The 27394-nt window shown below is 35.5% G+C and overlaps 2 protein-coding genes across 7 annotated transcripts in view; one reads left to right on the plus strand and one right to left on the minus strand.

Annotated features, from left to right (window-relative positions):
* The first annotated feature begins 115 nt into the window (after window positions 1-115).
* Window positions 116-21418, plus strand: Mnt (transcription factor mnt). Of its 4 annotated transcripts, none has more exons than XM_089475168.1 (8): window positions 116-386; window positions 5878-6778; window positions 12105-12951; window positions 14645-14804; window positions 14890-15019; window positions 16238-16467; window positions 18992-19733; window positions 19819-21418. In XM_089475168.1, the coding sequence occupies exons 2-8, from the start codon at window positions 6361-6363 to the stop codon at window positions 19896-19898; spliced, it is 2607 nt and encodes an 868-aa protein (XP_089331294.1). In that variant the 5' UTR covers window positions 116-386; window positions 5878-6360; the 3' UTR covers window positions 19899-21418. The 4 variants fall into 4 exon arrangements, with proteins under 4 accessions (XP_089331294.1, XP_089331295.1, XP_017872262.1 ...); XM_089475169.1 differs by lacking the exon at window positions 116-386 and adding an exon at window positions 999-1131; XM_018016773.2 differs by lacking the exon at window positions 116-386 and adding an exon at window positions 1053-1212.
* A 1370-nt stretch (window positions 21419-22788) lies between these two features.
* Window positions 22789-27394, minus strand: part of Rala (Ras-like protein A) — a 31078-nt gene continuing 26472 nt past the window's right edge. For all 3 annotated transcript variants that reach the window (XM_018016772.2, XM_089475173.1, XM_089475174.1), the window contains one exon: window positions 22789-27272. In XM_018016772.2, the coding sequence (XP_017872261.1) occupies window positions 27171-27272 (102 nt within the window). In that variant the 3' untranslated portion in view covers window positions 22789-27170. The remainder of the gene's footprint in view (window positions 27273-27394) is intronic.

Raw genomic sequence — 27394 nt, forward strand, 5'->3', positions numbered from 1 at the left:
TTTGCGAATGCTTCGGCTTCTGCTGCTGCTGTTGGCGCAACGCTTGCGACTGCGACTGCGACTGCGACTGCGACTGCGACGGCAACCGTGCCAAAGTAAAAGCCAGCAACTGGCCAGCATTTAGTTTGCTTTTGCTTGTGTCATTGCAGTGTGTGCGGGTAGGAGCTGAAGCTGAGTAACAGAGCGAGCGATCAAAAATAATTCAAAATACAAAACAACACACTAAACCAGCAGCTAGCTAAAAGAACCTTTGTTAATTTTTGCAAATTTATCGCATATTTTTTTCAAGTGTATCTATAAGATAGTTTCAACTGTGCAAGTGTATGTGTGTGTGTGTAAAAGAAAGCAACAATAACAACAAACAAAAATTGTTCATAATATCAATGGTAAATACAAAACAACAAATGCATACACATATACGCACATATATATGTAAATACATACATACATCCGTACATTTTCGACATTTATATGTATGTACATACATATACATATATATAACTTTGCTACACATATACGTGTTTGTGTTTGTGTGTGTCAGTGGAAAAGTAATTTCGGTTCAAAGTGCAGGGCGCAACGATGTCGATTTTGGCTGCTGCTGCGGACCAGTTCGTCAGCTTTTGGCTTTGTTTTTAGCATGTGCCCTTTCATAGCGCAATACATTCAAACGTGCTCATAGAATACATATATACTTATATATGTACATACATACATGCGTGTGTGTTTAGTTAGTTTACTTGACGGGGTGGGGCGGGGCGCTACCTGCATGCACAGCAGACCCATTTTGTACATCGCGCGTGTGCTTTTCTCATACATACAAATTTGCGCTTCACTAAAAAACACACACACATACAGCATGCACACGCATGCATACATATAGAAGAAAAAAAAAAACAGTACAAGCACGCGCAAGCTCCATGAAACGCTCTCTTTCTCTTCCTCTTTCGCTCTCCGTCTGGCTCTCTTCACCTAGTAATCTTTCTCTCTCGCTGGGGTTCTCTCTCCAGTCCGTTGGCGCTGTTGGCAGTTTGTCAACGTTGGCGTTGCCGCCTGTCGTTTTCATTATACGTTGTTTAGCCGTGCCGTGCGCGTCGTCGTCGCAGCAAGCAGCAGACGACGTCAGTCCGTTGCGTCAGTAATAACAATCTATTTTTTTCTAATTCCATTTTGGCAACAAGATTAAAAAAAAAAAAAAATAATAATAATAATAACGTAGGTGCACAAAATACGAATTACAAAATCCCAATTTGAAAATACGTATACTAAGTGTATATAAAAAATTAGAAATAAAAATAAAGTAAAAAACCAAACAGAGATTTTCGAATTCGTGGTTTAGCTTTTTTCGCTTTTCTCGTGTGTGTGAGTGTGTGTAAGCTTTTTTCTCGTGCCCATACCACAAAGCGCGTGCCTTGGCTCATGCAGCTGTCGTCTTTGTCGCAGTATGTGCGTGTGTGTGTGCTATATTGTTTTTAATAAATTGTATAAGCATGACAAAACTCAATGGTGTAAATTAAACATACATACGTATGTATGTAACGGCCACAACATTAGCAAAGCAGCGCTGCCAACGTCGGCACAATTCTGACATTGACTTCAACCAGTTCTCTTTCAATCGCGCGCTCTTTCTCCTTCCCTCTCTTTCTGGCAATGTCCTTTATCCGACTCCCACACCCACACACGCATACACAAACATCGCTCTCGCGCCTTACTCTCTCGGTCGCTAGACAATCGCTTTGCTATTTTTATATGCAGTAGCATCAGCAGCGGCACCGAAAGCAAAAACATCAACTGCAAAAGCAACTCTTCATGCTCTCTCATGCACACTGCCAACACAATTATTTTTTGTATTTTATTTATTATTATTATTTATTTTTATTTTATTTAATTTTTTTTTTTTTTTTTTTGGAAATTAGCAACAATAATAAACTGGCGCTAAACGAAATTCAAAGAAAGTGCGTGGCTAAGATTGTGTGGGTCTCAGTGTATGTATGTATATATGTGTATATACATACATACATATATGTGCGTGTGTTTTTGGTTCCATCTGTGACTCTCCCCACATTGGCTGCGTGTCTTGCTGTGTGCGAATCTGAAACGCAAAGAAAACCCTCGCTTCGCCAGAACTTTTAATTGTGTGTGTGTGTTTTTTTTGTTTTGTTTGGTTTCTTCGTTTTACGTTTTTTGCGCTTTAAGCTTTACCTTTTCTTGTTTTTATAAGCTCTTCAGTTGCTCAATGATGATGATGTTGTTTTCAAATTCACTTTCTACTTCAGGCGCTCCTCTGCATTTAACTGCACTTTTCAAAACTTCAAAAAAATGATAACAATAACAAACGTGCGTAGAAAGCTCCAATGCAAATAGAGATCTATGAGTACATATAATATATACATTTGTACATTCATACGAGTTGCTTACGAATGACTTTGAAAGCAAAAGACCGAGAGCAACTGGCGCCGTGGCTTGCATGTACACACATATCTATCTGTGCATGTGTGTATCTGTGTATGTATGCATGCGTCATTCAGCACAGAACTACTGGCAAACATACAGATATACATGTATGTATTCATACCTATGTATGTATGTATGTACTTGCATAGCGCACATACACTTACACACACACACACACACACACATTACGTACGTGCATACATATATTTTGCATCTGTTGCGATAACAAGCTTGAAACTAGAGATGGCCACGTGACAGCATACACATGAGATCACGCACGACCAATATCAATATTGATGGGGCAAGCAGAAGACGAGCTTGATCGACTTCAAAATACTCCACATCTTTTTCTGTTGTTTGAAATTTTCATTGGGGAAAGTTGGTAAAAACATAAACTTGACTTGCTCCCTATTTATGTATTTCTTAACTAAATATGGTTTTAGTCAATTAGAAAAAAAAAACCTTTTGTTATTTAGTTCTCATTGAAATCTAGACAAACAGCAAATAAATGTATTACTATACGCATACAAATATACGTGTCCATGTATAGATAAGGATATCTTTATAAACGTGGACTTTCCCGTAAATAGAAAGAAGCAAAGCTAAAGCTTTTGTGTTTATCGATAATCAAAGGTGAATTTCAGTTTCTTCCTTCGGCCCCACCTACGAAACACTTGAATCTGAGATAAATCGGTTTATCTGTGAATCATCGTCACTCGTATATGGGCCTTTATGCAATGCGCATATACATTGCAAACATATACATACATATACGTATGTATGTATGTAAGTTTGTATCATAATTGGGGTATTTACAGAAGCCGCTACGTACATAATTTTATATTGTTGTGCTTTGAGTACTTCAACGTATTAAGTTTCAACGTATCGAGTGACCATATAGCGACGATCTACAGTATTTTTTGTTTATACACATACATATGTAGATAAATAATATACATACATTTGTATACATACATACATAGGGACATGTGTCTTTAGTTATCTCTTTCTTAGTTTTTGTTAATTTAGTTATCAGTGTGGATTTTTAATTATCAATTAACGACACTGCTAAATAATGTATGTCTTATTATCTTAATAGTTGATCGTCATATTGAAATGATTTCGATTTAAAAATAAATTTTTTTTTTTTGTTTTTTTTTTTTTTTTGCCTTTTGACTTTTGGTTCTCAGACGTTGTGGAAAAAGGTTCCGGTTTAAGTGCTTCGGATAGGTAAAGTTTGACTGGGTTCGTAAAGCCAACAGCCAGCCCCTTCCGTTTCTACCTTCCCCTTGCTGAGGTACGAGCTGTGCTCGCAAGGTTTCTTTCACACGATGCTCTCACCCGAAAAAAAACACACACACAGAAGAAGAAAGAATGAAAGATGGAAAGAAAGCCTGTCGACTGACGACAATGGGCCATAAAGTATTTGGAAATCTGATGAGGCGTCTAAGGTACGACCCTTGCCCATGGGGTTGCTGTTGTTGTTGGTTCTTTTCGCATACGGGGTCGATTACTGGTTACAAAAATACTTCTTGATAAGGCAGTCGCCGCCGCGTCATCGAGCAGAACTTCGCCTATATGTATAAGTCACGTTTACCAACGGTGACCGCAGCTTGGTTCCATTGTATGAGGTTTTCTGGGGGTGTAAGTGTGTGTGTGGGCGGTGGTGGTCATAATCGTGGTCTTCTTTCTTATTCTTGGTAACTTGGGCAATTACTGCGAATTGTATTCTATTTAAAGCGCTCTGCATTTGAATATTTAATAGAACTTTTCCATGCGCAAGTTTGTCAACCTTTATCACGCACGCACGCACGTCCATCCTCTCTCTCTCTCTCTCTCTCTCTCTCTCTCTCTCTCTCTCTCTCTCTCTCTCTCTCTTTCTCTCATACACACACTTAAGGCATTACAACTGAGAGCACTCTCTTACGCTCTTTGCAGTTTGCAAGATGAAAATGTCATACTGTCGCGCACCCTGTCAAAACCAAAACACAACTGGGTGCATGTGTGTGTATGTATGTGACGTTGTGCATATCTATGCACACACATATATGCATGCATGATATAGCGGCAAAGCTTTGCTCCTGCCAACCCTCAGGCCACCATCAAATTGTGTTTAATGTCAAGGCAAAAGAAAGAGGAAGGAGAGAAAGAGAGAGAGAGAGAGAGAGAGAGCGCAAAAACTCTGGCGACTAGAAACAACAATAATGCCGCCCACGCTGTACAGCAAATAAAGCTCCTGTGAGCTAAAAAGCTTGCGTCGCCTGTAAAAATAACATCTGTCTGTAACTCCCTAGTTCCCGCTCTCTCTCTTTTGCTCTCTCTGTCATTCTCTTCGGGTAGCTTTGTAGTCGGCTGCCGGCTGCAATATCCTTCAGTTGCTTGCCAGGTGTTGACTGTCGAATGGATCGACCCTTGACCTTTTTATGAATTATGAACAGGGGGCTACTTATGACAAAAACACAATGCAGCATTAGTTGTCAATGGTCTCACACATACACACACTCATACAAATATCAATGTACGTGCACATTATAAAAGCAGCAGCAGCTGACGTCGGCATCGACATCGAATTCGCGCACGCTCGATGTAATTTTCATTTCTTGTGTCGGCGTCGGTGTCAACGTCAGCGTCGGCGTCAGCGTCGACGTCAGCGTCATGGCTCTGCAACTTGTTGTGGCATTCGCTCTTTGTTTTGTAGTTTGTGTTTGCGCCTGTATTTGTGTTATGTGAATATACATATGTGTGTGTTACGGTCGCCACGCATTTGTGCGCAATTAGCGCAAACACAACAGCTGTCCCTGATCGCAGCGTTGCGACGCGGCGTTCTCTTAAGTTGCTTGCAAACGCAGGCGACAAAATTGTCGTTATCACTATGTTCGTTTGTTGTTGATTCCATATAACTTTTTAATTTTTCTATCTTTTCAAATACGTTTATATATGCAGTGAATTATACAAACAAAATGAACACATTTCTATTGGATGTGCTCGTTAGAAGCTAATTTAATATTGTGAATCTACAATGCAACTCGCTTAAATCATAAATAATAAATGAACTCTGACCGAGTTTATTTATTTATTTATTTATTTTTTTTTTTTTTTTTTTCAACACTACACAAATTATTTACTTTTCTATTTCCCATACGAAATGTAAAGCTGCTATATAGTATAAATGATACATTCATATAGATAATATACATTTATTCTTCGGTTTATTATATACTATTATTTATGTCATAGAAAAGCTGCCTTTATATAATGTACAACAAGGGTTAATCCGACCCTGTACATATGTATATGTACATGTATATGTTTTCAATGATGTTAGTTTTGTTGGTTGGCGAACTTACAAATTACTGAATTGTACTCTCTCGCTCTCTGTCAGTCATGCCAACTGTGATCCTAATATATGTTTTACTCTCATTGCAGCACACATATTTACATACATAAAAACATAAACAATTTAAATCAAAAACAACGGTGCCTATTGCCAGTGCAATAATCAACCACCAACCAGCAGCAACAACAACAACAATAACTAAAGTGCATCCCACACCAAAAGCAAGCAACAATAACAATAAGAAGAAGAAGCAGCATAAGTCGAAAAGAAGCAACAACAAACCTACCAAAAATTCAACTGTAAACGTGTCGACCCAAATCTAAAAGACTCCCTCTCTCTCTCGTTCGGTTGGCCGTCTGTTCTCTCTCTTCGTGTGCGTTGTTTGTGTGAATGCGAGTACGTGTGTGTGCGTGCGTGTGTGTGTGTGCGTGTGTGTGAGTGTGTGTGTGTTTGCGTGAGTGAGTGTATCTGCAAGTGTGTCTGTGCGTGCGTGAGAGTGTGTGTGTGTGTGTGTGTGTGTGTGTGTGTGTTGTGTGCTTGTGAGAGAGTGGGCGGCTGTGTGAGACGCGGCTATGTCATCGGGCGCCATAAAAACGCTACTGGATGCTGCTCATTTCATTGAGCAGCAGGAAAAGGAAGAGCTGGCGGTCAGCGGAGGCGGTCTTCTCAATAGTATTGGTGAGCAGCATTTCATCGACAGCAATGTCTTCGGCAGCGAAAGCATGGTCCATAACAACAACAACAGTGCAAGCCAACACAACAGAAACAACACGCCAACAGCAGCGGTAGCAGCGCTAACAGGAATAACAACACCCGCCATCGTAAACAGCCATAATGGCCTGACTAACGGTATCGCTGCGGTGGAGTATGAGTACGACGTTAACGTTGGTAGCGCCGCCACCACAGTGGTTGTTGCTGGCAGCCCTAGGCAATTGGAGGCGTCGCCAGCGACGATAACGGGACGCAGCAGCGAAAGTCACATCATTTCGGGTGAGTGTCCAACATTTAGAATTAAGCTATCTTCAATATCATGATATGCATCATCATCGTCATCATCGTCATTATTCACTTTACAATATTATGTGCATTCCCTTTTTGTCTTCGATTCGGTCGCTCTCTTCTCTCTCTCTATTTCTCTCAGTGCTGTTGCATTTAAACTTACTTTGACCTTGTTAGCAACGCAGCAGCAACAAAAGGAAAAATAATAAAAATAATAACATTGCCATCAAACGAATAACATTTGTGCATTTGTGTGGGCGCGCAATGTACAGCCAAAAACAAACAACAAAATATGAGCTCGCGGGCACGATCGCAATTTCTCTCTCTCTCCGTCTCTCATACTCTGCTTTCTTGTTGTCAGAGTGCATGTGCGGCAGCAGCAGTAGCAGGTACTGTTATATTTTTAGCGCTTTTGTTGCTTTCTGTTTGCTCAGCTCAAGCCAGCCAAATATGCATGTGCTAAATTTGCTGCCTACTTAGCTTTAGTGCTGCTGCTGGTGTTGTTGTTGTTGCTCTCATTTCCTTAGCTAATGCTGTGGTGGGGAGGGAAGCCAAGCAGCAATATTGTTTTTATTCTTACACTTTAGCTGTTGCTGTACTCATTTGGCTGCTTTATACAAAACAATTTATACACACACATACATAACATTTGTATTTATACAAACACATACATACGTTTGTGTTATTACCATTTTGTCTTTGGCTTTTTGCACGTACGCTCGTACTTGTTGCTGTTGTTGTTTGGGGTCACGTCATGTTGGTACTCAGTCCCTCGTGCGCTCGTTTGTTTGTGCGCTCTCTTTGTCGCCAGCCAAGCGCAACCATAAAAAACAGACAGGCAAATTAGTCATAGCATTCATAGTATATAGAGAGAGGGAGAGATGCGAGAGAATGAACACACGCATACAAACAAACAAACGGCAATACTTATGTGAGCGCAGCCCCACGTGAGCGTCACACCGAGAGCGGATGAAAGAGAGAGAGAGAGAGAGAGAGGAGAGCGTATTCTTTAGTTAGCTTCTCTTTACTTTTGTATTTTTTCTTTGCAAATACAATATTCAAGCTGAGAGACGCTCTCGTCACTCTCTTCGCATCTCTTACACTCTCTTTTTCTTTTGCACGCCGCAGCTGTGTTCAGCAAAGTCAATGAACTTTGTACGCATTTTTTTTGTTTTGTTGCTTTTTGGACAGAGCTCGTTCATATTTTTATTAGCGTCTGCCTTTCTTTTTATGTTATGCTATGTTTTATATTTATTTTCTTTACACTTACAATTTGTTATTGCATTTGTTGCATACCCGTTATTTGGTGCTTGTAATATTTGGACAGCTGTCTTAGCTGTGCTGCTGCTACTACCGCTGTTGCCGCTTCTGTTGTTTTTGAGCTTGTGTGCGCGCATGCATGTATGGGTTTGTGTTGGTTGTCAGTCAGCCTGCGCTCAGCTGAGCTCCGCAGAAACAAAAACAATAAATGGGCAGCAGGCATCTGCAAATGTTATGCAACACAAAGCTTGCATACATGTACAAGTGTGTGTGTGTGTGTGTGTGTGTGTGTGTCTTTCTGTGTGTATGCGAGTCTTCCTGTGTGTGTATGTGAGTGAGCAAATGAAAGAGCGTACAATTGAGTTTTTGAGTAGGTGAATTATGAATCTGCCTTTGCTTCAGCTGACATTAGTTTCTAGACTTGCGCTTCAATTAATCAAATTCAATAATAAACGGAATTAAATAAATTTAGGTAAATGCTTATCATGTTTCTATAATATACAAATTTAATTTTATATATACATACATACTAAGAGCTTAAACATTTGCGTATGAAAATACACAATTATACAGTTACTTTTGCCACTTAAACATACACATGGATTTGTGTGCAATCAACGGGATTGTTGCTTTTGCTTGCGCCTCGACTGTGCTAAGTGCAGTTTTTTACTCTCTATCTCTCTCTTCTCTCTCTCTCTCTCTCTCTCTATATATATATATATATAAGTGTTTGTGTGCAAAGAGCTATTACTATCCATTCTCCATATGCGCTAATCGCTCTGTCAATCTCTCGCCCCCTTTTTACACTCTTCGCCTAAAAGCACGCAATGAAACGGTACAGCTCTGCGCTACAGCTTAGAGATAGATGCAGCGTTGCTGCTGCCGTTATTGTTGTTGTTGTTGTTGTTGTAACTGTAATATGCTAACGTATGCGTGCAGTCCATGTGTTTGTTGTTGTCAATTTGCATTATTATGTATTTCGTTGTTGGTTTTGCCAGCGGCGCGAGTATTTCAAAACACATTCGCCATTTAGTCGCGTGCTAAGGCTGCCGGACGCTGGGCTCCACGCATTCCAAGACCCGTTCCATGACGAACATGTCGCAGTCACAGAACGAAACGCAACAACAAACAAGCACAGATTGCACGACAGAGCAGCGCGAATTACTAACAGAGTTGCTGAGCCGCCTCAGCGCACTTCAAGCTTTATTGTTGGCGCATCAGTCGCAATCGCAATCGCAACCGCAGTCGCAAACGCAATCGCAGTTGAAAACGCAAACACAAAAAACGCAGTCAACGCCAGCGACGCTAGCGGCGCCGCCCAAAAAGAAATGGATATATCGTCACTATCGTCTTGGTATGTGTGTGTGTGTGTGTAAGTGTTTGTACATGTGTGTAATATACCACGTGATAAAAGCGCACGTGGCGATCGAATGAGAGTGCGCGTGAGAAAGAGAGAGAGGGAATGCGATGAAGAGAGCTTGCGTTTGTGTGCGTGTCTAAAATGTGCAGCTTCGAAAGTTTTTTTGTTGTTGTATGTTTGCTTATATTCTTTCTGTTTTCTTTTATGTATAGAGAGATCATAATGTGGGTGGACCTGTTTAGTTATGTTTTGCTGGTTCATTTATTTACATAAATTATACATTTACAGATACATGTGCATATGCGTACGTGTATATATGCATGTATGTATGTATGCATGTATATTTAAATATCAATATGTGTAAATATCAATGTATGTGAAATGCTAATGTTATTTCTTTATACATATTAAAATGGCTAGAATCGATTTCATTTGTAGAGAAAAGGGGAAATAGAGGGTCTTTGTTAGATTTGCGTCAGTTTATATATACATACATATATATGTAAATCTATATTTAGTATATATGTATCTACTTTGATATGTATCTATGCGAAATGCATAGGATATGAGACATTTCTGTTCAAAGATTTTTGTAAAATTTCACTATAGTTCATTGTTTATTGTGTAATATTGTAAATTACATATTACAATAATAACTAATATTATAAAATCTTTTATATGTACATATGTATGTATGCACTTTTACTGGCATATGTATATATATACACATAGATACCCATAGATATTTGATATTTATATTAAAATTTCGACTTCTGCTTTGCAAATTCTCCATAAATCATAGAATCATAAGAGCTCTTCAATTTACTGTGATATATGTATTTGATAGATGCAAGAAACATACACATGTCTATAGGGTGTTGGGTATGTGTTTTCTATGGGCTAGTTTGCTTCAATAATTAAACACGCACACGCACACGCACCTGTCGCAGCACGTGAATCGCATGGCATATTGATTGGCCATTATTTGTTTATTAGCTGGGAAAACATTTGATTGCTCAAATAATTGCATAATTTACATAATTGCATACACTATAACAACAATATAACGGGTATGGCATATCATATATAATTGAAATAATGAGCCTTGATTTGAATTTGATTCGATTTGATTTATTTTGTGATTTTTCTTTTAATTTGATATGAATTTACTAGATACAGTCTTATATTGATCGATCTGTGGGCAGGTCAGAATAGATCATCTAAATTCATTCTGCATAAATAGACGAATGTATGTATGCATATGTAGATACATGCATACACACACGCATACATTCATACACATCTATATCTTATATACATACTATATGTATACATACACTGAGACATATGTATGTACATTATGGATACATACATATAAGAAATTATACACATATATTTTTTGTGGGGCAATTGTCAATGTTATTGTCGCTGTTGTTATTGTTGTTGTTGCTGCTCATTTATTTTTGTGTGTGTATTGTTTTTTTTTAAGTTGATTCAAATGTCATTCACTCATTGATATATGTTCGTTTTTAAGACCAGATGAAATACTGAATATCACGGAAGTTCTTTAATGATATATACAGTTAAAGAACTTCCATGATATTGAGGATTTCGTAGGTATAAGTGTAAGACAGTTAAGGATTTGAGCTCTAGTTCAATGAACAAGTTCCGTAGCTCAATTGTCATTCCGCAATTCAGTACTTGATGAACAACAGTTGTATTATTAGAGCTATTATTGCTCATTCGAACTGAGTTCATGAACCTAAGTGAACTAGTGAACCAATGAATGCAACTTTAATAGTTCTAGTTATTTGATTGATATCAAGTTCAATTGAGCTGATTAGGAATTGTGTAGTCAGATAATATATAGAAAGTTATAGACACTCCATATATACTATATAACCAATGAGGATTCAAGTTCTTTTCAATGAATAAGTTCTGTAGTTTCATTCTCATTCATTCTACTGAGTTCATGAATCTAAGTGAACTAGTGAACGAACGAATACATGTATTATCACAGACCAAGTCCATGTAATTTGAAAAATATCAAGTTCAATTGAGCTGATTGTGACAGATATAGTCAGAAAGAAAGATATAGTAATATATAGAAAGTTGTAGGACACTCAATATCTGCTATATAGTCAATGCAGCTTCTAGTTCTGTTCAATGAATAAGTTATGTAGCTCAATTTTCATTCAGTCTGCAGCATTTCGTTCATTAGAACTGAGTTCGTGAACCTAAAGGAACTAGTAAAGGAATGTAAGATAAATGTAATCACAGTTTAGGTTCAACAGTTTCAATAATGTGAAAGATGTAGTCAGATAGATGATATATGTATATCTACTACTACTATCAATATCTACTATACTACAGATATGATGTACATAAATCCCGTTATCATCGTTCCATGCCAACTAACTCTGGAACAGCTCTTCAATTATTTGAACTGCATTTCCACTTCCATTGTCATTTCTATTTTCATTTGATGTGAGATATTTTCCCTTAAATGTCATGCTTTCGGCACACACACACACACACATGCACATGCACACATGCACATGCATATATCATAGAAATTTGTTTTCTCACCTGCGCTTGCATAAATTGTTATAATTTGAGTTCTCGTTTTGTTGTTGTTGCTTTTTCCTGTATTCATTTATTTATGTTTTTTGATTTCTTTTCATTTATTTGTTATAGAGGATGAAAATTCCTCCTCCAAAACCAACTCCTACCCCCAACAACAACAAGTAGCAACAGGCAGAGCAGCAGCAGCAGCAGCAGCCGCAGCCGCCGCCGCAGCAGCAGCGACAACAACAACAACTGCAACAAAATCAACCAACTCTGGCCGGTTCGATGGGTCCACGTTTGTGGTGCTGGCATCGGGCTCATCGCCGCTGCAGGTCCAGGTGCCGGCTGTGGTTAGCAGTCCTCGGACCACGCCCCCGCTGAAGCACAAGCTCTCAGCGGTCGCTGGCTCCCAGTTACCGTGCAAGTATTTGGTGTTGGCTGACGCCAAGGGCGCCAGCTCAACGCAAACGCCAATAGCCGGCGCTGGAACTGCAAACGGAACTGGAACCGGAACCGGAACCGGAACTGGTACCGCAGCCGCAGCCGCAGCTGGAGGAGCAACAGCAGTTGGAACAGTTGGCTCTGCAGCCAGCTTAACCTTGGCCAATTTCCAGCCGCTGACATGCCAGACGCCCAAATCGCAAATAACGCTTACCCCGCCCCCGACGGCCACACGCCGATTGATTGAGCCGCAGGCCCGAAACCGCTCCTACTCAATGCCCTCCCATAAAATTTCAGCGCAACCCCACGGGCTGGAGGATGCGTCCCACAGCTATCTGCTCGCCGGCAGGGCCTCGACCGGCACAGCCACTTCGTACCGCAGCATCTTCAACACGCAGCAGCAGCCGCACCACCACCACCACCACAGCCAGCATCAGGCCGCATCCACATCCGTCTCCAGCTCGGCGCCAGTGGCGGGATCTCAGCTGGCCGGACACGGCGGCCGCAGACGCACCATCAGTTCCAACAGCAACGGGTGAGTCCTCTCCCTAATGATAAAATAGATGCAGTATATTCCTTTTAGTATATTTCAGTATATTTCTGTTAGTATGTATATACATAGTATATTTCTATTTTATATACAGTAAAGTATATATACAGTATAGTGTAATGTATATAGACAGTATGTAGATGAAGTATATTCCTTTTAGTATGTATTCATGAGGACAGTATATTTCTGTTAGTATGTATAGACAGTAAAGTATATAGACAGTATATTCCTGTTAGTATGTAGATACAGTATAGTGTATATGTATATAGACAGTATGTAGGTGCAGTATATTCCTTTTAGTATGTATTCATGAGGACAGTATATTTCTGTTAGTATGTATATACAGAGTATATTTCTATTTTATATAGAGTAAAGTATATATACAGTATAGTGTATATGTATATAGACAGTATGTAAATGCAGTATATTCCTTTTAGTATATGTGTATATGAGCAGTATTTTTCTGTTAGTATGTATAGACAGAGTACATATATTTATTTCTGTTTCATATAAAGTGAGGTATATAGACAGTATATTTGTGTTAGTTTGTGTATATACAGTAGACAGTATATAGATACAATGTATTTCTGTTAGTATGTATAGTTAGGGTATATTTACTTCTAAAGTATATAGACAGTATATACTACTTAGTATATACATATGTACATAGACAGTATTTTTCTATATACAGTATATTCCTTTTTATTCGATATACAGTATAGTGTATATGTATATAGACGGTATTTAGATGCAGAATGTATATTCCCTTTAGTATATACAGAATTCTTAGTATGGACGCAGTATTTTCGTATAGTATATATAATATACGTCATATATGCGCAGTATATGTATAAAAAGTTTATTTCTTTTAGTATATTCATATGTACATAGATAGTATATTCTTGTTAGTATGCACAGATACAGTATAATGCTTTATATTCCATATACAGTGAAGTATATAGACAGTATATTCAAGTTAGTATTCCTTTTAGTATATATATATATACATAGAAAGTATGTAGATGCAGTATATTTCTTTTAGTATATATACAGGTTTTAGTATAGACACATTATATTAGTGTTAGTATATATGATATACCTGATATACATGTATGTGTATACTTGATATTCCCTATAGTACATAGGCAGTATACTCCTGTTAGTATGTATGTGTCTAGTATATTCCTTCGTATTCCATATACAGTATAGTATTTTGATATATAGACAGCATATTACTGTTAGTATATATACAGTGTATTCCTGTTCGTATATTTCATTTAGTATATATACAATATATTTCATTTATACGTACATATATGTAGTAATTCATATTAGTATATAAATACGTAATATTCCTTTTAGTTAATATATTTTAGTGTAGCCATTCATAACACATTCGTGTTAGTACACATTACATATAAAGTATGATTTATTATATATAAGGTATATTTGATGTGGATTGGCTCTTTAGGGTCTCCTTAATCTCTTTATATAGCCTGATATTATATACATATACTATATCTATATCAAACGTAGCCGTGAAGCATTTCCTCAATCGAGCAATCAATAAGTTTTGCGATACCAATTTATAACAGAAATTTCCTGTGGCTTTCTAGTTATAGAGAGCCTAGTGCTTAGGCCTTATTTCATTTGTATTGACAACTAATTCTGCTCTTAGGGCGGGCACGCGCGAGGTGCACAACAAGCTGGAAAAGAATCGGCGCGCCCACCTGAAGGGCTGCTACGAGGTGCTGAAGAACGAGCTGCAGCTCAAGGATGAGGATCGCAAGAAGACATCCAATTTGGCAATACTCGATAAGGCGCACCAAACTGTCATGGTATGTGCCAGTCCCACTACCCCTCCCCCCCTCTGTCTATCTCTGTCTCATTTTAATCGAGTTAATTTCTTCTTCTTCTGTGCAGGAACTGGCAAAGGCCCATCGGGAGCAGGAGGTGGAGATTGAGAATTTGTCCAAACAGAAGATTGAGCTGCAGAAGCGCCTGAGCAGCCTAAAACGCCCCGCGGATCAGAGCATTCCACTCAGCGACAAAGGTTGGTTCATTGGCATTGTTCATTGGAAGCAGTTGGATATATACCTAAATATATATGCATATATATACTTTTATATATATATATGTATATGCAGATACAGTGTATCAATAATATCTTCGTACAGCGACAGGATTTGAAAACCCTCAACTACCGTAAAGTCTTTCAAGAATTTTGGAAGCCATCTAGAGGCGGGCTAAAACTTATTTATACAGATCACATTCGATAACCAACTGGACTTGAAAATAGTTGAATAATAGATGCTTAGAACTGTAAAACCCATTTTTGCCCATTTTTGAAGTACGCAAATTGAGCCATAGAATTTCTGGGCAGAAATTGAGCAATTTAAGCTCTAGAGTTCTCAGGATCTACATCTAAATCATAAATCAAAGAAATCGACTAAGCTCTTCAAATATAAATGACGACTTGAGTAACCAGATAATGCTCGCCTAGGATGCTCGTGTGAGTTTCGTATGAGCTTCTACAGTCAGTGGTATAGCATCTGGCATAGACTAAATGAGCAATTTTATGATCTTTGATATTTCATTGGCTCTGGGCCAAGTAAAAATTATTTCCAGTAATCTTACAATGTAATAGTAAATTATAATTACACATTAAAATGTAATACAGTTACACATTATATTACAATGTATTTCATAGAACTCTGATCTAAATCGGATCATATTGGGTTAATCTAGGTTATGCAGAAAGATAAGAGTATACCAAAAGAAGGAAAAGTTGTGGATGTACGAAGACAATGTTGATAGACTGTATAATATGTATTATATATAGAAATATGCATATATATACAGAGATATATCTGTATAATTTTGCATTTGTATGACAACACAGCGCAGCTTGTGCAACGACTGCGACTGCGACTGCGACTGCGACTGCGACAGCGACAGCGACTGCAAATGCGAGTGTGCGAAACGAAACACTTGAGACTGGACAATTTGTTGACAATTTGCATTAGCGCTCTGCGAAAAGTAGCTCAAGTTTTGCATATCATTTGCCATTTGCAGCACCTCTGCAGTTGGTCCGCTGCTGCCCGTCCCGCTCGACCTTCAGCTTATGCAATACAGATCGTGCGATTCGCATGGATCGATCGATTGATCTTCAGCTGCAGTTTGTGTATTTGAAATATTTGTTTATATCCTAAACGTTTTTCAAAAATTTGGCTAAAATCTCACTATCCCTCTCTCTCTCTCTCTCTTGCAGATGCCAATGAAGCCGTTTGCCTGGCAACCACCAGCAGCAGCACCAATGCCAACGTCAGCACCAACACCACGTCATCAGCATCACCATCATCGTCGTCATCATCATCATTATCATCATCATCAGCATCATCATCAATATCAACATCATCAGCGTCGATATCTCCATTGTCAGTGGCCGGCGCAGCCCCGCCCATTCTATTTGATGGCATGGCGCCCGTCTCTGCCGCTGGTGTAAGTTGACAATGAAAAATAAAAAAAAAAATAAATAAAAAAAAAAATTAAATAAAATAAAATTATTGAGACAAAAGTTGAGTCTCGCATATACAATAAATTGCAAATTTATGTTAAACCGAGCCCAGTTCTCTATTCAACCGGTTCACATAACTCGAAAAGCGAGCTATGCATGTCATATAATGAACTAGTCAGCTGAATCAGTTATAGAGACAGTTCCAATTCCAATTCCAGTTCCAGTTCCAGCTCCAGTAGGAATTTCAATTTGCAAATTGAGCAATTTTATATTTTATATAACTTTTATGAACTAGATTGAATGTTCTTTGGGAGGCATTACGAAGCTCCCCATATGAATAAAACTCTAGACTTAATATAATCTTCATATCCGACTGGTTTTAGAGGATAATAGTTCTTAAAGCATTTAAATAAAAAAATTGATTAAAAAAAAAAAAAGAAACTATAATTTATTCAAGTGCTTTTTGTGAAAGAAATATGTCTTAAAAGAATTCATTTTGCACCTTATTTAAATTACTGTAAGAACTTGTTTTACATTAAACGATTTTGATATGATTGGAATTGGAACTGGTTCGCATTGATGCAATTATGAAACGTGTAAATAATGCCTTTCAATTAGGATAATGACTTGAATCAATTTAATATACTTTTCTTGACTCCCAAAATGCACAAAATGCTTTTAATATTTAGGTCGTTGTGTTTGTCAAAGTTAATTTAAATATACGAAGGGAATTGGATTTATTTCTATATGAATATATTTAAATATAAAAGTTTGTATGAATAATGAACTATAAATATAACAAGTAAGAAAGCTGTAGTCGAGACTGCCCGACTACGAGATCCCCTGAACCCTTCGAGCAACTGATATTTCAATAATTATTCGCCCATGCACACACACACACACACACACACAGCCATACGCACGCACGCATAAACACGTATTGGATGCAGTAGTGGCTTACTATGGGAATTTAAGTGTTTAATACCTTTTCTTGTGGATGGAATATCTTCATGAAACTTTCAGATTATGAATTTAATATAGATATGCATGTATTTGCTAAAGCACAAGTCTCTAGTATTTGAAATACTCATTTTACAAATATGTGGGTGAGGGGGCGAATTAAGGGTGTGGGGTAAATTTTGATAAAAATCGAAATTCCATAAAGTACATATAAAACTACATTAAAAATTTTATGACTCTAGCTATAAAGATGTCGGAGATATACATTTATTACTGATTTTCGATAATGCTTTTAATCGATAACAAAATAATGGGACAAATTATCGATTTTTAAAGCAAAACTCGATATGCGTGTGCTATACACGGACCTAGGAAACAAAATTTCAAGTCTCTAGCTCTAACATCTTCTGAGATCGACGCGTTCAAACATACGGACAGATGGACAGACAGCTCATCTAATCAAGAATATATATACTTTATGGGGTCTGCCACGCCTCCTTCTGCCTGTTACATACATTTACAACAAAACCATGGGTTCAGGGTATAAAAATATAAATTGACTATTTAAATATCATGCGCTACTATGTTCATGAACAGAGTTGACAATATATACAAACTATTCATGGAAATATTAGTTATTAAATATTAAAACAATATTTTTGCGATGAAAAGAATATCTTGAAAGAGCAAATAGATGAACAACAATATGTTGTTAAATAACTTGAATGCTAAAACAGCTTAATGAATCGATTATATCATATATACGGGGTTGTCCATGTTCGACAGGTCAATCTGGCAACCCTGCAAGATCAAAGAAAATAAAATTTTTGTTTATATTGTCAATAATAATTATTTTCTTTGGCTTAAGCAAATTTGCTTATATAATTTTTTAATATGATATCACTCCGCCTTGAGCCTATACGGCGTACTGTGCACGGCTCTGTTAAAAGATATAAGGGTTGCCAGATGGGTGCGTCGAATATGGACAACCCCGTATCAGGTCGTGGACTAAGTAGTTTCGTTTTGTTTTCTTAGTGAAATATAAACACTATTTATTTTATTATGCAAAATATTTTATGAAATGGCTTTTTCTCCAGTTTTATCTAATACCTTTTGCCATATATGGATATAGCATATATAGTTTATAAAAATATTGAAAAATATTAGTGCCTACTTATATGGAAGACAAATCCATTTAAGATTACTGGAGCTTTTATACTATGCCATGATATAGAATTTCGCATTCAATATTGAATATACAATATATATGAAAGATTCTCAGTAATACGAAAGTCCATTTAGTGTAGTATCGATGATATAAAATTCAGCAGAGATACTTTGGTAACTTTGATAGTTCATAAAAGAACATATATATAGAGTATATACATAACTCTTATATATGGTAGAGCTTACGCTTAAGAATAGTACTTAAATTATCGGATTGGGCAAATTGTTGTAAAATTTGCACTCACAATGTCGAAGCGTGCTAAACTTTGTTCTCCTTCTCTCTTTCCATATGCTGCTATCTCGCTCGCACCATCTATGCAGCTTATAGCCACGACCATATCATCTGTGATAAGCAAGAGCAACGCGAACAGCGGCAAACACAATAGCAACAACAGCAACAACAACACCAATAGCAACAACAACAATGTGACCTCTGCTGCCGTCAGCTTTGCACAGAATGGGTATACCGCCGCAACAGCCTATGGAGCTGCCATTGACTTGCTTAAGAACAGCAACAACAACAACAACAATAACACTCATAACAACAACAACAACAACAACAATGGGAACAGCGTCAAGCATTGCAATAATATTCTCGGCTTTGCACAGGGCACATTGCTACATCATAGCGCCGCCGTTGCCATAAACCTGCTCAAGAATGGCAACAACAACAGTGGCTCGCCCACAGCATCGTCGCCGCCGCAGCAGCACAGCCCAGCAGGCAGCCCCACTGTGGGCGGCACAACGCTGACGACCCGTGGCTCACCAACGCCATCGACGCCGTCGCCGTCGCCGAGCTCCTCGTCGAGCGGCGTCTCGTCGTCGTCCTCGTTCAATGGCTCCTCATCGTCGTCCTCGTCGTCGTCCTCATCATCATCGTCGTCCAGCTCATCAGTGTCGTCCGCCTCGTCGGCCAGCTCCTCGCCGCCGGCGCAGCTGCAGCAGACGACGACGGCGCATCTGATGAGCGGCACGCGCGGCGCCAGCATCAAGTTCCATGGCGGGGCCAGCGGTGGCGCCACCATTGTAACGGCAACGGCGCCCAATGCGGCCGCAGCAAATGGTAAGCGCTCCACCGATCCACAGAATCAGCCCCTATACACATATCTATCTGAAGCAATTTGTAATCCTCTTGTAATCGCTTTCAGGGCACGGGGCGGGCTTTCATCAGACGGACAAGGATCGCAGCTACAGTTTCTTGATACGCAGCGGCACAGCGGCGCAGTAGGAGGCAACAGAATCAGCAACAACAACAACAACAACAACAACAATAATAATAATAATAATAATAAACGTAAATCAACTAAAACAACAACAACAACTGAATTGTGTGCAACAGCTCCCACCTTAAAAAAAAAAAAAAACTGAAAAAAAACAAAAATATAAGAAATTAAAAAAATTAACATAAAAAACTAAAAAAAAAAAATATAAACAAATTAAGAAATGAAAAGGAAAAAGGAAAATGAAAAGTAAACAAAACAAGTAGACAAGCGTCTTGTACTCAACTCTATGTTTATTCGATTTCTGCCATGCAACAACAACAACAACAGCAGCAACAACAACAACAACAATCGCACACAGCAGCAGCAGCAGCAGCAACAACAACAGCAACAAGCATAACAGTTCCGCCCAACATTCAAGCATCGATATTGAGAATCAAAAACAAAACAAAAAAACTATAAAAAGTAAAGAAACAAACAAAAATACATATTTAAACAAAAGAGAAAATTATTTTTAATAAATAATTTTATACACACAAAGCAAATTAACAACACAACAACAACAAGATGAAGAAGAAGAAGAAGAAGAAGCAGATGTAGAATACCGCAAACAACAAATGCAACTAGTGGGCTACAACAGCAACACACACACACCCACACACACATATGTACACACACACACACACACACACACGCTGAGAGAGAGAATCGCACATTTTAAACACAAAGAAAACATATTATATAAGATCTATTATATATATATATATATGCATATATAATATATATGTATATATTACAAATATTTAGCCACCTATCATGTATCTAAACACATATAGTTATATTTCTATGTATAACGAGAATCTAGAAAAAATCTATATAAAAAGAGAAGAAAAAAACCAACTAAAAATCACATAAATGTTGTATGTTTAGCGAACCAACAAAATACCAAACACACACACACACACACACATACATACACACACACACAGACACCGAGACAGACACAAACTAAAATTAATAGTAACATAAAAAACAAAATGAAAACGTATTTATATATGCGCTGTTGTAACAGAAACCACCAAATGGGTAACGCTTTATAAAACTACATTGCATATCTAGGTATATGATGTATGCACACATTCAAAAATGTACATGTATATATGTGAGTGTGTAGCTATAGCTCTGTATAAGTCTATAGAAGAAGAAACTCTAAGTGTGTGCGTGTGTGTGTGTGTGTGTGTGCTTTCTTTTTGGTAAACATTTTATGTATGACAAATGGGAAAAATGTCAAACTAAAGACATATTTATATATGCCATGTGCAAAAATCAATTAACAACTGTGTATGTGTGTGTGTGTGTGTGTGTGCATGGGTGTGTGAGTGTTAGCATGTAGCAATTGTGTACTCTATGACCAAACGAAACCATCTAAGCAAAAACGAAAAACACCAAACAAAAACTAATGAGAAAGTAGAGCAATTACAAAACATAACAAAAAAAAAAAAAAAAAAAAAAAAAAAAAACAAAGAAATAAGTAAAAATAAATCCCTGCCCCCGTTAGATCGTACTAATATATAAATGGGCTCGAGAGAAACGAAAACTCCTTTTGAGAAAAACCAACAAAATTCGATATATATATAAAGAGTCTTTAAATATGTATCCTATGTCCCTGGCCGAAATCAAAATCAACTTTTACATCCTTTCTTTTTTATTCCATGTTCGTACATCACAAGCTGCTTTTTGCTGTTATTTTCGTTTTTACTTTGTATTCTCTTTGAGTTGTATAACATATACATGTGTGTGTGTATATAGACATATATGATTACATATATAACACATATATGATACATACATATGTGATGATGTATTTGATGTATGTATGTTGATTAGACCCATATAGACATATGTAGTTGTTGTAGTGATATATAGTTGTTCGCATATACTCGTACATACATTAGCAATGTGTCCTAGATACGCGTGTCTCAGCAAACAACAAATAAGCAAATAAACAATATATAGTGCAATAAGCAACACACAACACAACACAACACAACACAACACACAAAATATACATAAAACAATGAAATACAATATCAACAATAGACTTATCAGACATTACTAAGTAAGCTTCACATGAATAATGTTTAGTGTCTATATACATCGACTCTGTGGCACGTGGCTAAGGCCGTTAACACTCTTCAGGCATCCAGGTTTAGTTCGAGCTATTCACCTGTTCAATTCCATAGCGATTGTAGGTCAATTTACTTACAGTGAATACCCCTAATAGAAGCGCAAGCAGAGTCTGAGAATGTTTTTAGTTGATTTCGCTTAACACGTAATCCCCAAATAGACAATATATATATATATGAATGAGTAATACATAAATATTAATTAATTAATTAGCCCATTGGTCAAGCTACAGACAGACGATATATATATATTCTTTAAGCATTGTTTCTTCAGCTCTTCACACATTACCAAGCAATAGGAATTTCTCTCTCTATCTCTATTTATCTCTTAATATATATATATTCAAATTTTTTTTTTTTGCTTACCTAAAGGTTATATGTTTTTTTTTTTTTTTAATCCCTCGACCTTAGTGGTAAACGTAGCAAAAATGTGTGTTGAACGGCCAAATCGACCCTTTCTTTATTATATTTTTTATATATTTTTTGAAAGATGAGTAGAAATCTGAACAAACGCCTTAAGAGCTCTACTTTAACCACTGATCCAAAATCTAATGTAATTTTTTAGTCACAGTTATATATATATATAAATATATATATATAAACAAAAAACAAATAATGAATATGAAGAACTTGTATGAAATATTTATATATACACAACTTTGAAATTTAAGGCAGAAGACAAAACAAAAACAAAAACAAAAACAAAACTAAATATTATATTTTCGAGCATTTTTTCAATGTGTATTTGTATGTGTGTATGAGTGTGTGTGAGAGAGTTAAGAAAAAAGTATTAAACAATGAAAACAACAAAAAAATAAAAATAAAATAAAAAAAACAAGAAATTAAAAAAAAAACGACAAAAAGTAGGTATAAATCTTTAAAAAAAAAACATACAAAGTCGATGTAAAATCATGAATAATTATTTAAAAAAAAATTAATTTAAAGAAAAACACAGTTTTATTTGAGAAGAAATTTTAGAATCTGATGAAAATGGGCAATAAATAAGTAAAGAAAAACAAGCCTAAAAAAAAAAACAATTAAAAATAAAAGAAAAAGAAAAAAAAAAACATTATACTAAACATACGATATATATATTAGATAAAATTTCATTTTGATATTTTTTTATTTGTATATATTTTTTTTCCAAAACAGTAGACAACTTTTCTTAAGGCAAGTTTCCAATATTTCAGTTTCAGGAAAAAAAAAAAAACAAAAAATAAAAAATAAAAATAACATTTATGATAAAAGAGAAATGAAAATGAAATGAAAAGAATGAGAAACGAAAAACTAAAGAAATTAAAATTTATTTTGACACCAGAAAAATTTTTTAAAAGCAAAAAATTCAACGCAGTTGGAATCTATTTTCAAAGAAGAACATAAACTTAACTAAAATTCAAAATGCAAAAAAAAAAAGAAATAAAAATAAAAATAAAACAAAAACAAAAGAAAAAAAAAATGGGAATATAAACAAGAACTTAGTTTTAGTAACATAAATGTTTGTGTAAATGTTGAAATGTATATGTAAAATGCTTAGCTGTAAGTTCTAATAAAAATTAAAAACGAAAAAAAAAAAACAAATAAAAGCTAAAAACAAAATAAAAATATATGTAAAAAGTATAACAATGAAATCTAAAAAAAAAAAATTAAAAGAAAAAAATTGACATGATTATTTAAAATGTATTTAGTTCATTCGTTTTGAAGATCTGCATATTTATATGTTTGTTTATTAAGTAATTAATTTAGTATGTTTCACCTTTTTTTTTTTTTTTTTTTTGTTTTTGTATATTTAATGAATCTACCTGGATAAGTAGCCAAGTAATGAACATAATACTTTATTTTAAGCCTCTATATATAAATATATTTTATTCGTTCTTACATTTACTTAACGATTTCATTTTAGAAATGCTATATATTTTTTATTTACTTAATTATAAAGTAAACATAAATATAAAAACAAATCGGGAGTATTGCAAATTATAAATGTTTGATTAGACAAAAACAAAAAGTAAAATAAAATAATACAATACATAAATTAAATACAGAAAACGAACATCTTTTAGCTGTAATTGTAACAGGTAAACTTAATTTTAAAAGCATAAATAAGAAAACAAACAACAAAAGTAAACAAACAAACATAAATAAGTAACGAAAATATATGAAAAAAATATATATATATATTCAATAAATGTGTAAAGAAAACAGAAATGCAAGAAAAAAAATAAAAAAAAGTGATTTCAAAGCAATGTGAAAATTGTATTCTAAATGCTAGGGTATATTCTGGGCATACACGATTTCAGTATAATGCGATGATGATGATGCGAAGGGAGAGCAAATGCTGCTGAAGAAGCATGGAGAACTCTAGCCGAGATTGCTCAACTAGAAAATGCCCTGGACGCTGCAAAGAGCTGATGTTCCAATCATTCTACACACCTTTTGTACATACTTATGGATCAACACATGCATATCCCGTTATAAGGATGCTCAAGGGACCGTCGGTATGCCCGGCGAAAGCTTTATCCAATAAGTTTGCTTATAAAAGTTTGTCTAGGGACCAGAATTTTCGTCACTATAACCGTACAGACGCGATACGCGGAGTCGTTATATCCGGATTACTGTATATGATAATTATTTCATATATGATAATATAGATTATGTAGATATTAAATATATATCATAGATTATATTATAACCTATTTGTTGAGGGATAGTGAAGGACAGTTTATTTATGTTGTACTTTCATAATCAAAGTTTCAGAATGTGATACTAACCTTCAAATATGTGCATGGACCATAAGTATTCTCGGAACAGGCAACAAAGATCATACGACAGCAAACCATTGCCTCGTAGAAGATAAGTTGGAATTGCCGTAACGTACCGTAAACGTCTTTTTATTTGACACAAATGCTCTCCGGTCATATATTTTATTTTATATTTTTATATTTTCGAAAGTACCTAAATAAGAAACGAATTGGCAGAAACAGTCGATAATGTCAAAGTAGAGACATTAGCCAACAGACAAAAGGTCTATGACTTTGCCGAAAAGGGTTCTACGGCGGAAATGAATTCGACGCAGGCAATGCTCAGTTAGAAGTTAATACAGGAAACCAGGAGCTATAGGTTTCAAGATGGATTTAAGCCCTAGAAGAGGTTTATTAATCAGTAAACTCCAGCCAGAATGTCAATTTGATTGACGGTGCATAAAGCATTCGTCACAATTATTGGACATTTTTTCCATTGTAGAGGAAATATAAAATACATATAAATTGTATAAAATTCACCTAAATTTAAATGCAAAATTTGTATACTCTAGCTCTCAAGATGTAAGAGATATTATATTAAAAACTGATTTTTAAATTAACAAATTATCGTCCATGTATGTTGATATCTATCATTAATAGTTATCGATAAATAAAAGACGCTTTTATTTTTCATAGTTTTGTTTATTTGCAAGCTAAACATATGCTGTTTTTGTTTTGTATCCAGTTTTACTCATAATCATTATAATAATTGTAAAAAATGCTTTGCTATTGGTGTTAAAAAAAATAGTTACTCTTATTTAAATTCCGATATATATATAATACATATAAGGGATTGAGTGTATGTGTATAGAAGTGAGAGCAAAAAGAAGTGTGTGTGTGTGTGTGAGTAGAACGCTTAAAATGATGTCCGGCTGCTGTTGCTGCTGCTCCCTAGGCCCCTTATCGTAATATATACATATGTATATATAATCTATGTATATATAGCAACATTTTTCGTTTTACTGATTTCTGTTTATATAATTTATCATACACAAAAACAAAATGAACAAAGTGTTCGATCGAAGATGAATGTGTTCAGCAAATTGAATAGCAAAATGCACAGTGAGAAAAAATCAAGTAAATTGCATAACTTATATATTTAATAATAATTAGATGTAGGCATTACCATTCTAATATAATCATAATAATAATAATTAGAATAATAATAATAATAGCTTATATACTAAAATACAGAATGCAGTTGCAAGAAACGAAAAAAAAAAAAAACAAAATAAAATATAAACAATATTAAAAAAAAAAATTATATCGAAAATATTAAGAAACAAATGAATGAAGCAGCTAAATTGATTAATTTTATATTATCCTTTTTTTATAGTTTAACCTTTAGATTAAGTTTTGTTTGCATTTGTGGCTAGTTAGAAAATTACAAAAATTTGCATAAGAGTTTTGCTTTTTCATTGATTTTCGTTTTCGTTTTGTTTTAAAGTACATGTAATATCATTATTAGAGATGGAGTTTGATATCAACCTGCAGCTGCATTTTACAATTATATATTTTTAAACTAATATTATGTGTATTTAAATTGAGTGTTTGTGTGTATATATATATATATATTTATAAAAAGCTTTTCTGTATGTATATATATGTGTGTGTGTATCCTTTATTTTATTTGACATTTTGCTATTACTTTATACAAGAAAAAAAAAAAAAAAAATAATAATAATAATAATTAAATTAAAAAATAAAATAGAATATATTTTTTTTGTATATAAATTTGTTATTATTTCAGCTTGCTAAGTTGATATATAATTATTTTGTTCAATTACAAATGAAAAGCTGGCGCTGTGCTGTAAAATATTTGATTTCATTGTTTCTCTCTTTGTTTTCTTCTTGTTCTTTTATTATCATTATTAGTATGATTGTTGCCTAAACATAACTGAAGAGTTCGATTTAATTATGTATATTACATATCATTCATAATTTATTTGTAAATTTTAATCATCGTTGAAATGTCGCACAAAATTTTGATAAGAGTTTTCTTTGTTTGCTGTTGTTGTTGTTGCTGCTGCTCGTTACTAATTATTATTAACATAACACAATGTATTATTATTATTATTATTATTGAATATTATTATTTTCTTTTTTTATATTTGTTTTGCTTGTTGTTGTTATTGTTGTTGTAGTCGGTTTTGCGGCATATCCGTGTGGCCATTCTTGTTGTTCCATGTGTCGTGTTGCATGTGAGTCCGCGATTGCTGTTGTTCGCGTCGCAGTTGCTCGTTTCATATTGTTTCTCGTTCTGGTTTTGTTCTATGTTTGCTTTCTTTTCTTTCTTTTACAACAATTGGCAGCAAGGAGAAGGCTTCGCCGGCTCTTTCACGTCCATCTGACGTTGTTTTTTGCGTGATGAAATATCCCTGATTAGATCGAAAAATACCTGCAGAAGAGCACACAGTGACATCGATTAATAACATGTTGTTAATTATTGATTATCATTATTTATGATTACTCTTTTTTTGGGGGGAGGTTAATTTGTTCTAGAATTACAAAATTTTGAAA

Source organism: Drosophila arizonae, chromosome X (genome assembly GCF_054131065.1).
Source record: "Drosophila arizonae isolate 15081-1271.41 chromosome X, UAZ_ARI_1.0, whole genome shotgun sequence".
In the NCBI taxonomy this organism is placed as follows: Eukaryota; Metazoa; Arthropoda; class Insecta; order Diptera; family Drosophilidae; genus Drosophila; species Drosophila arizonae.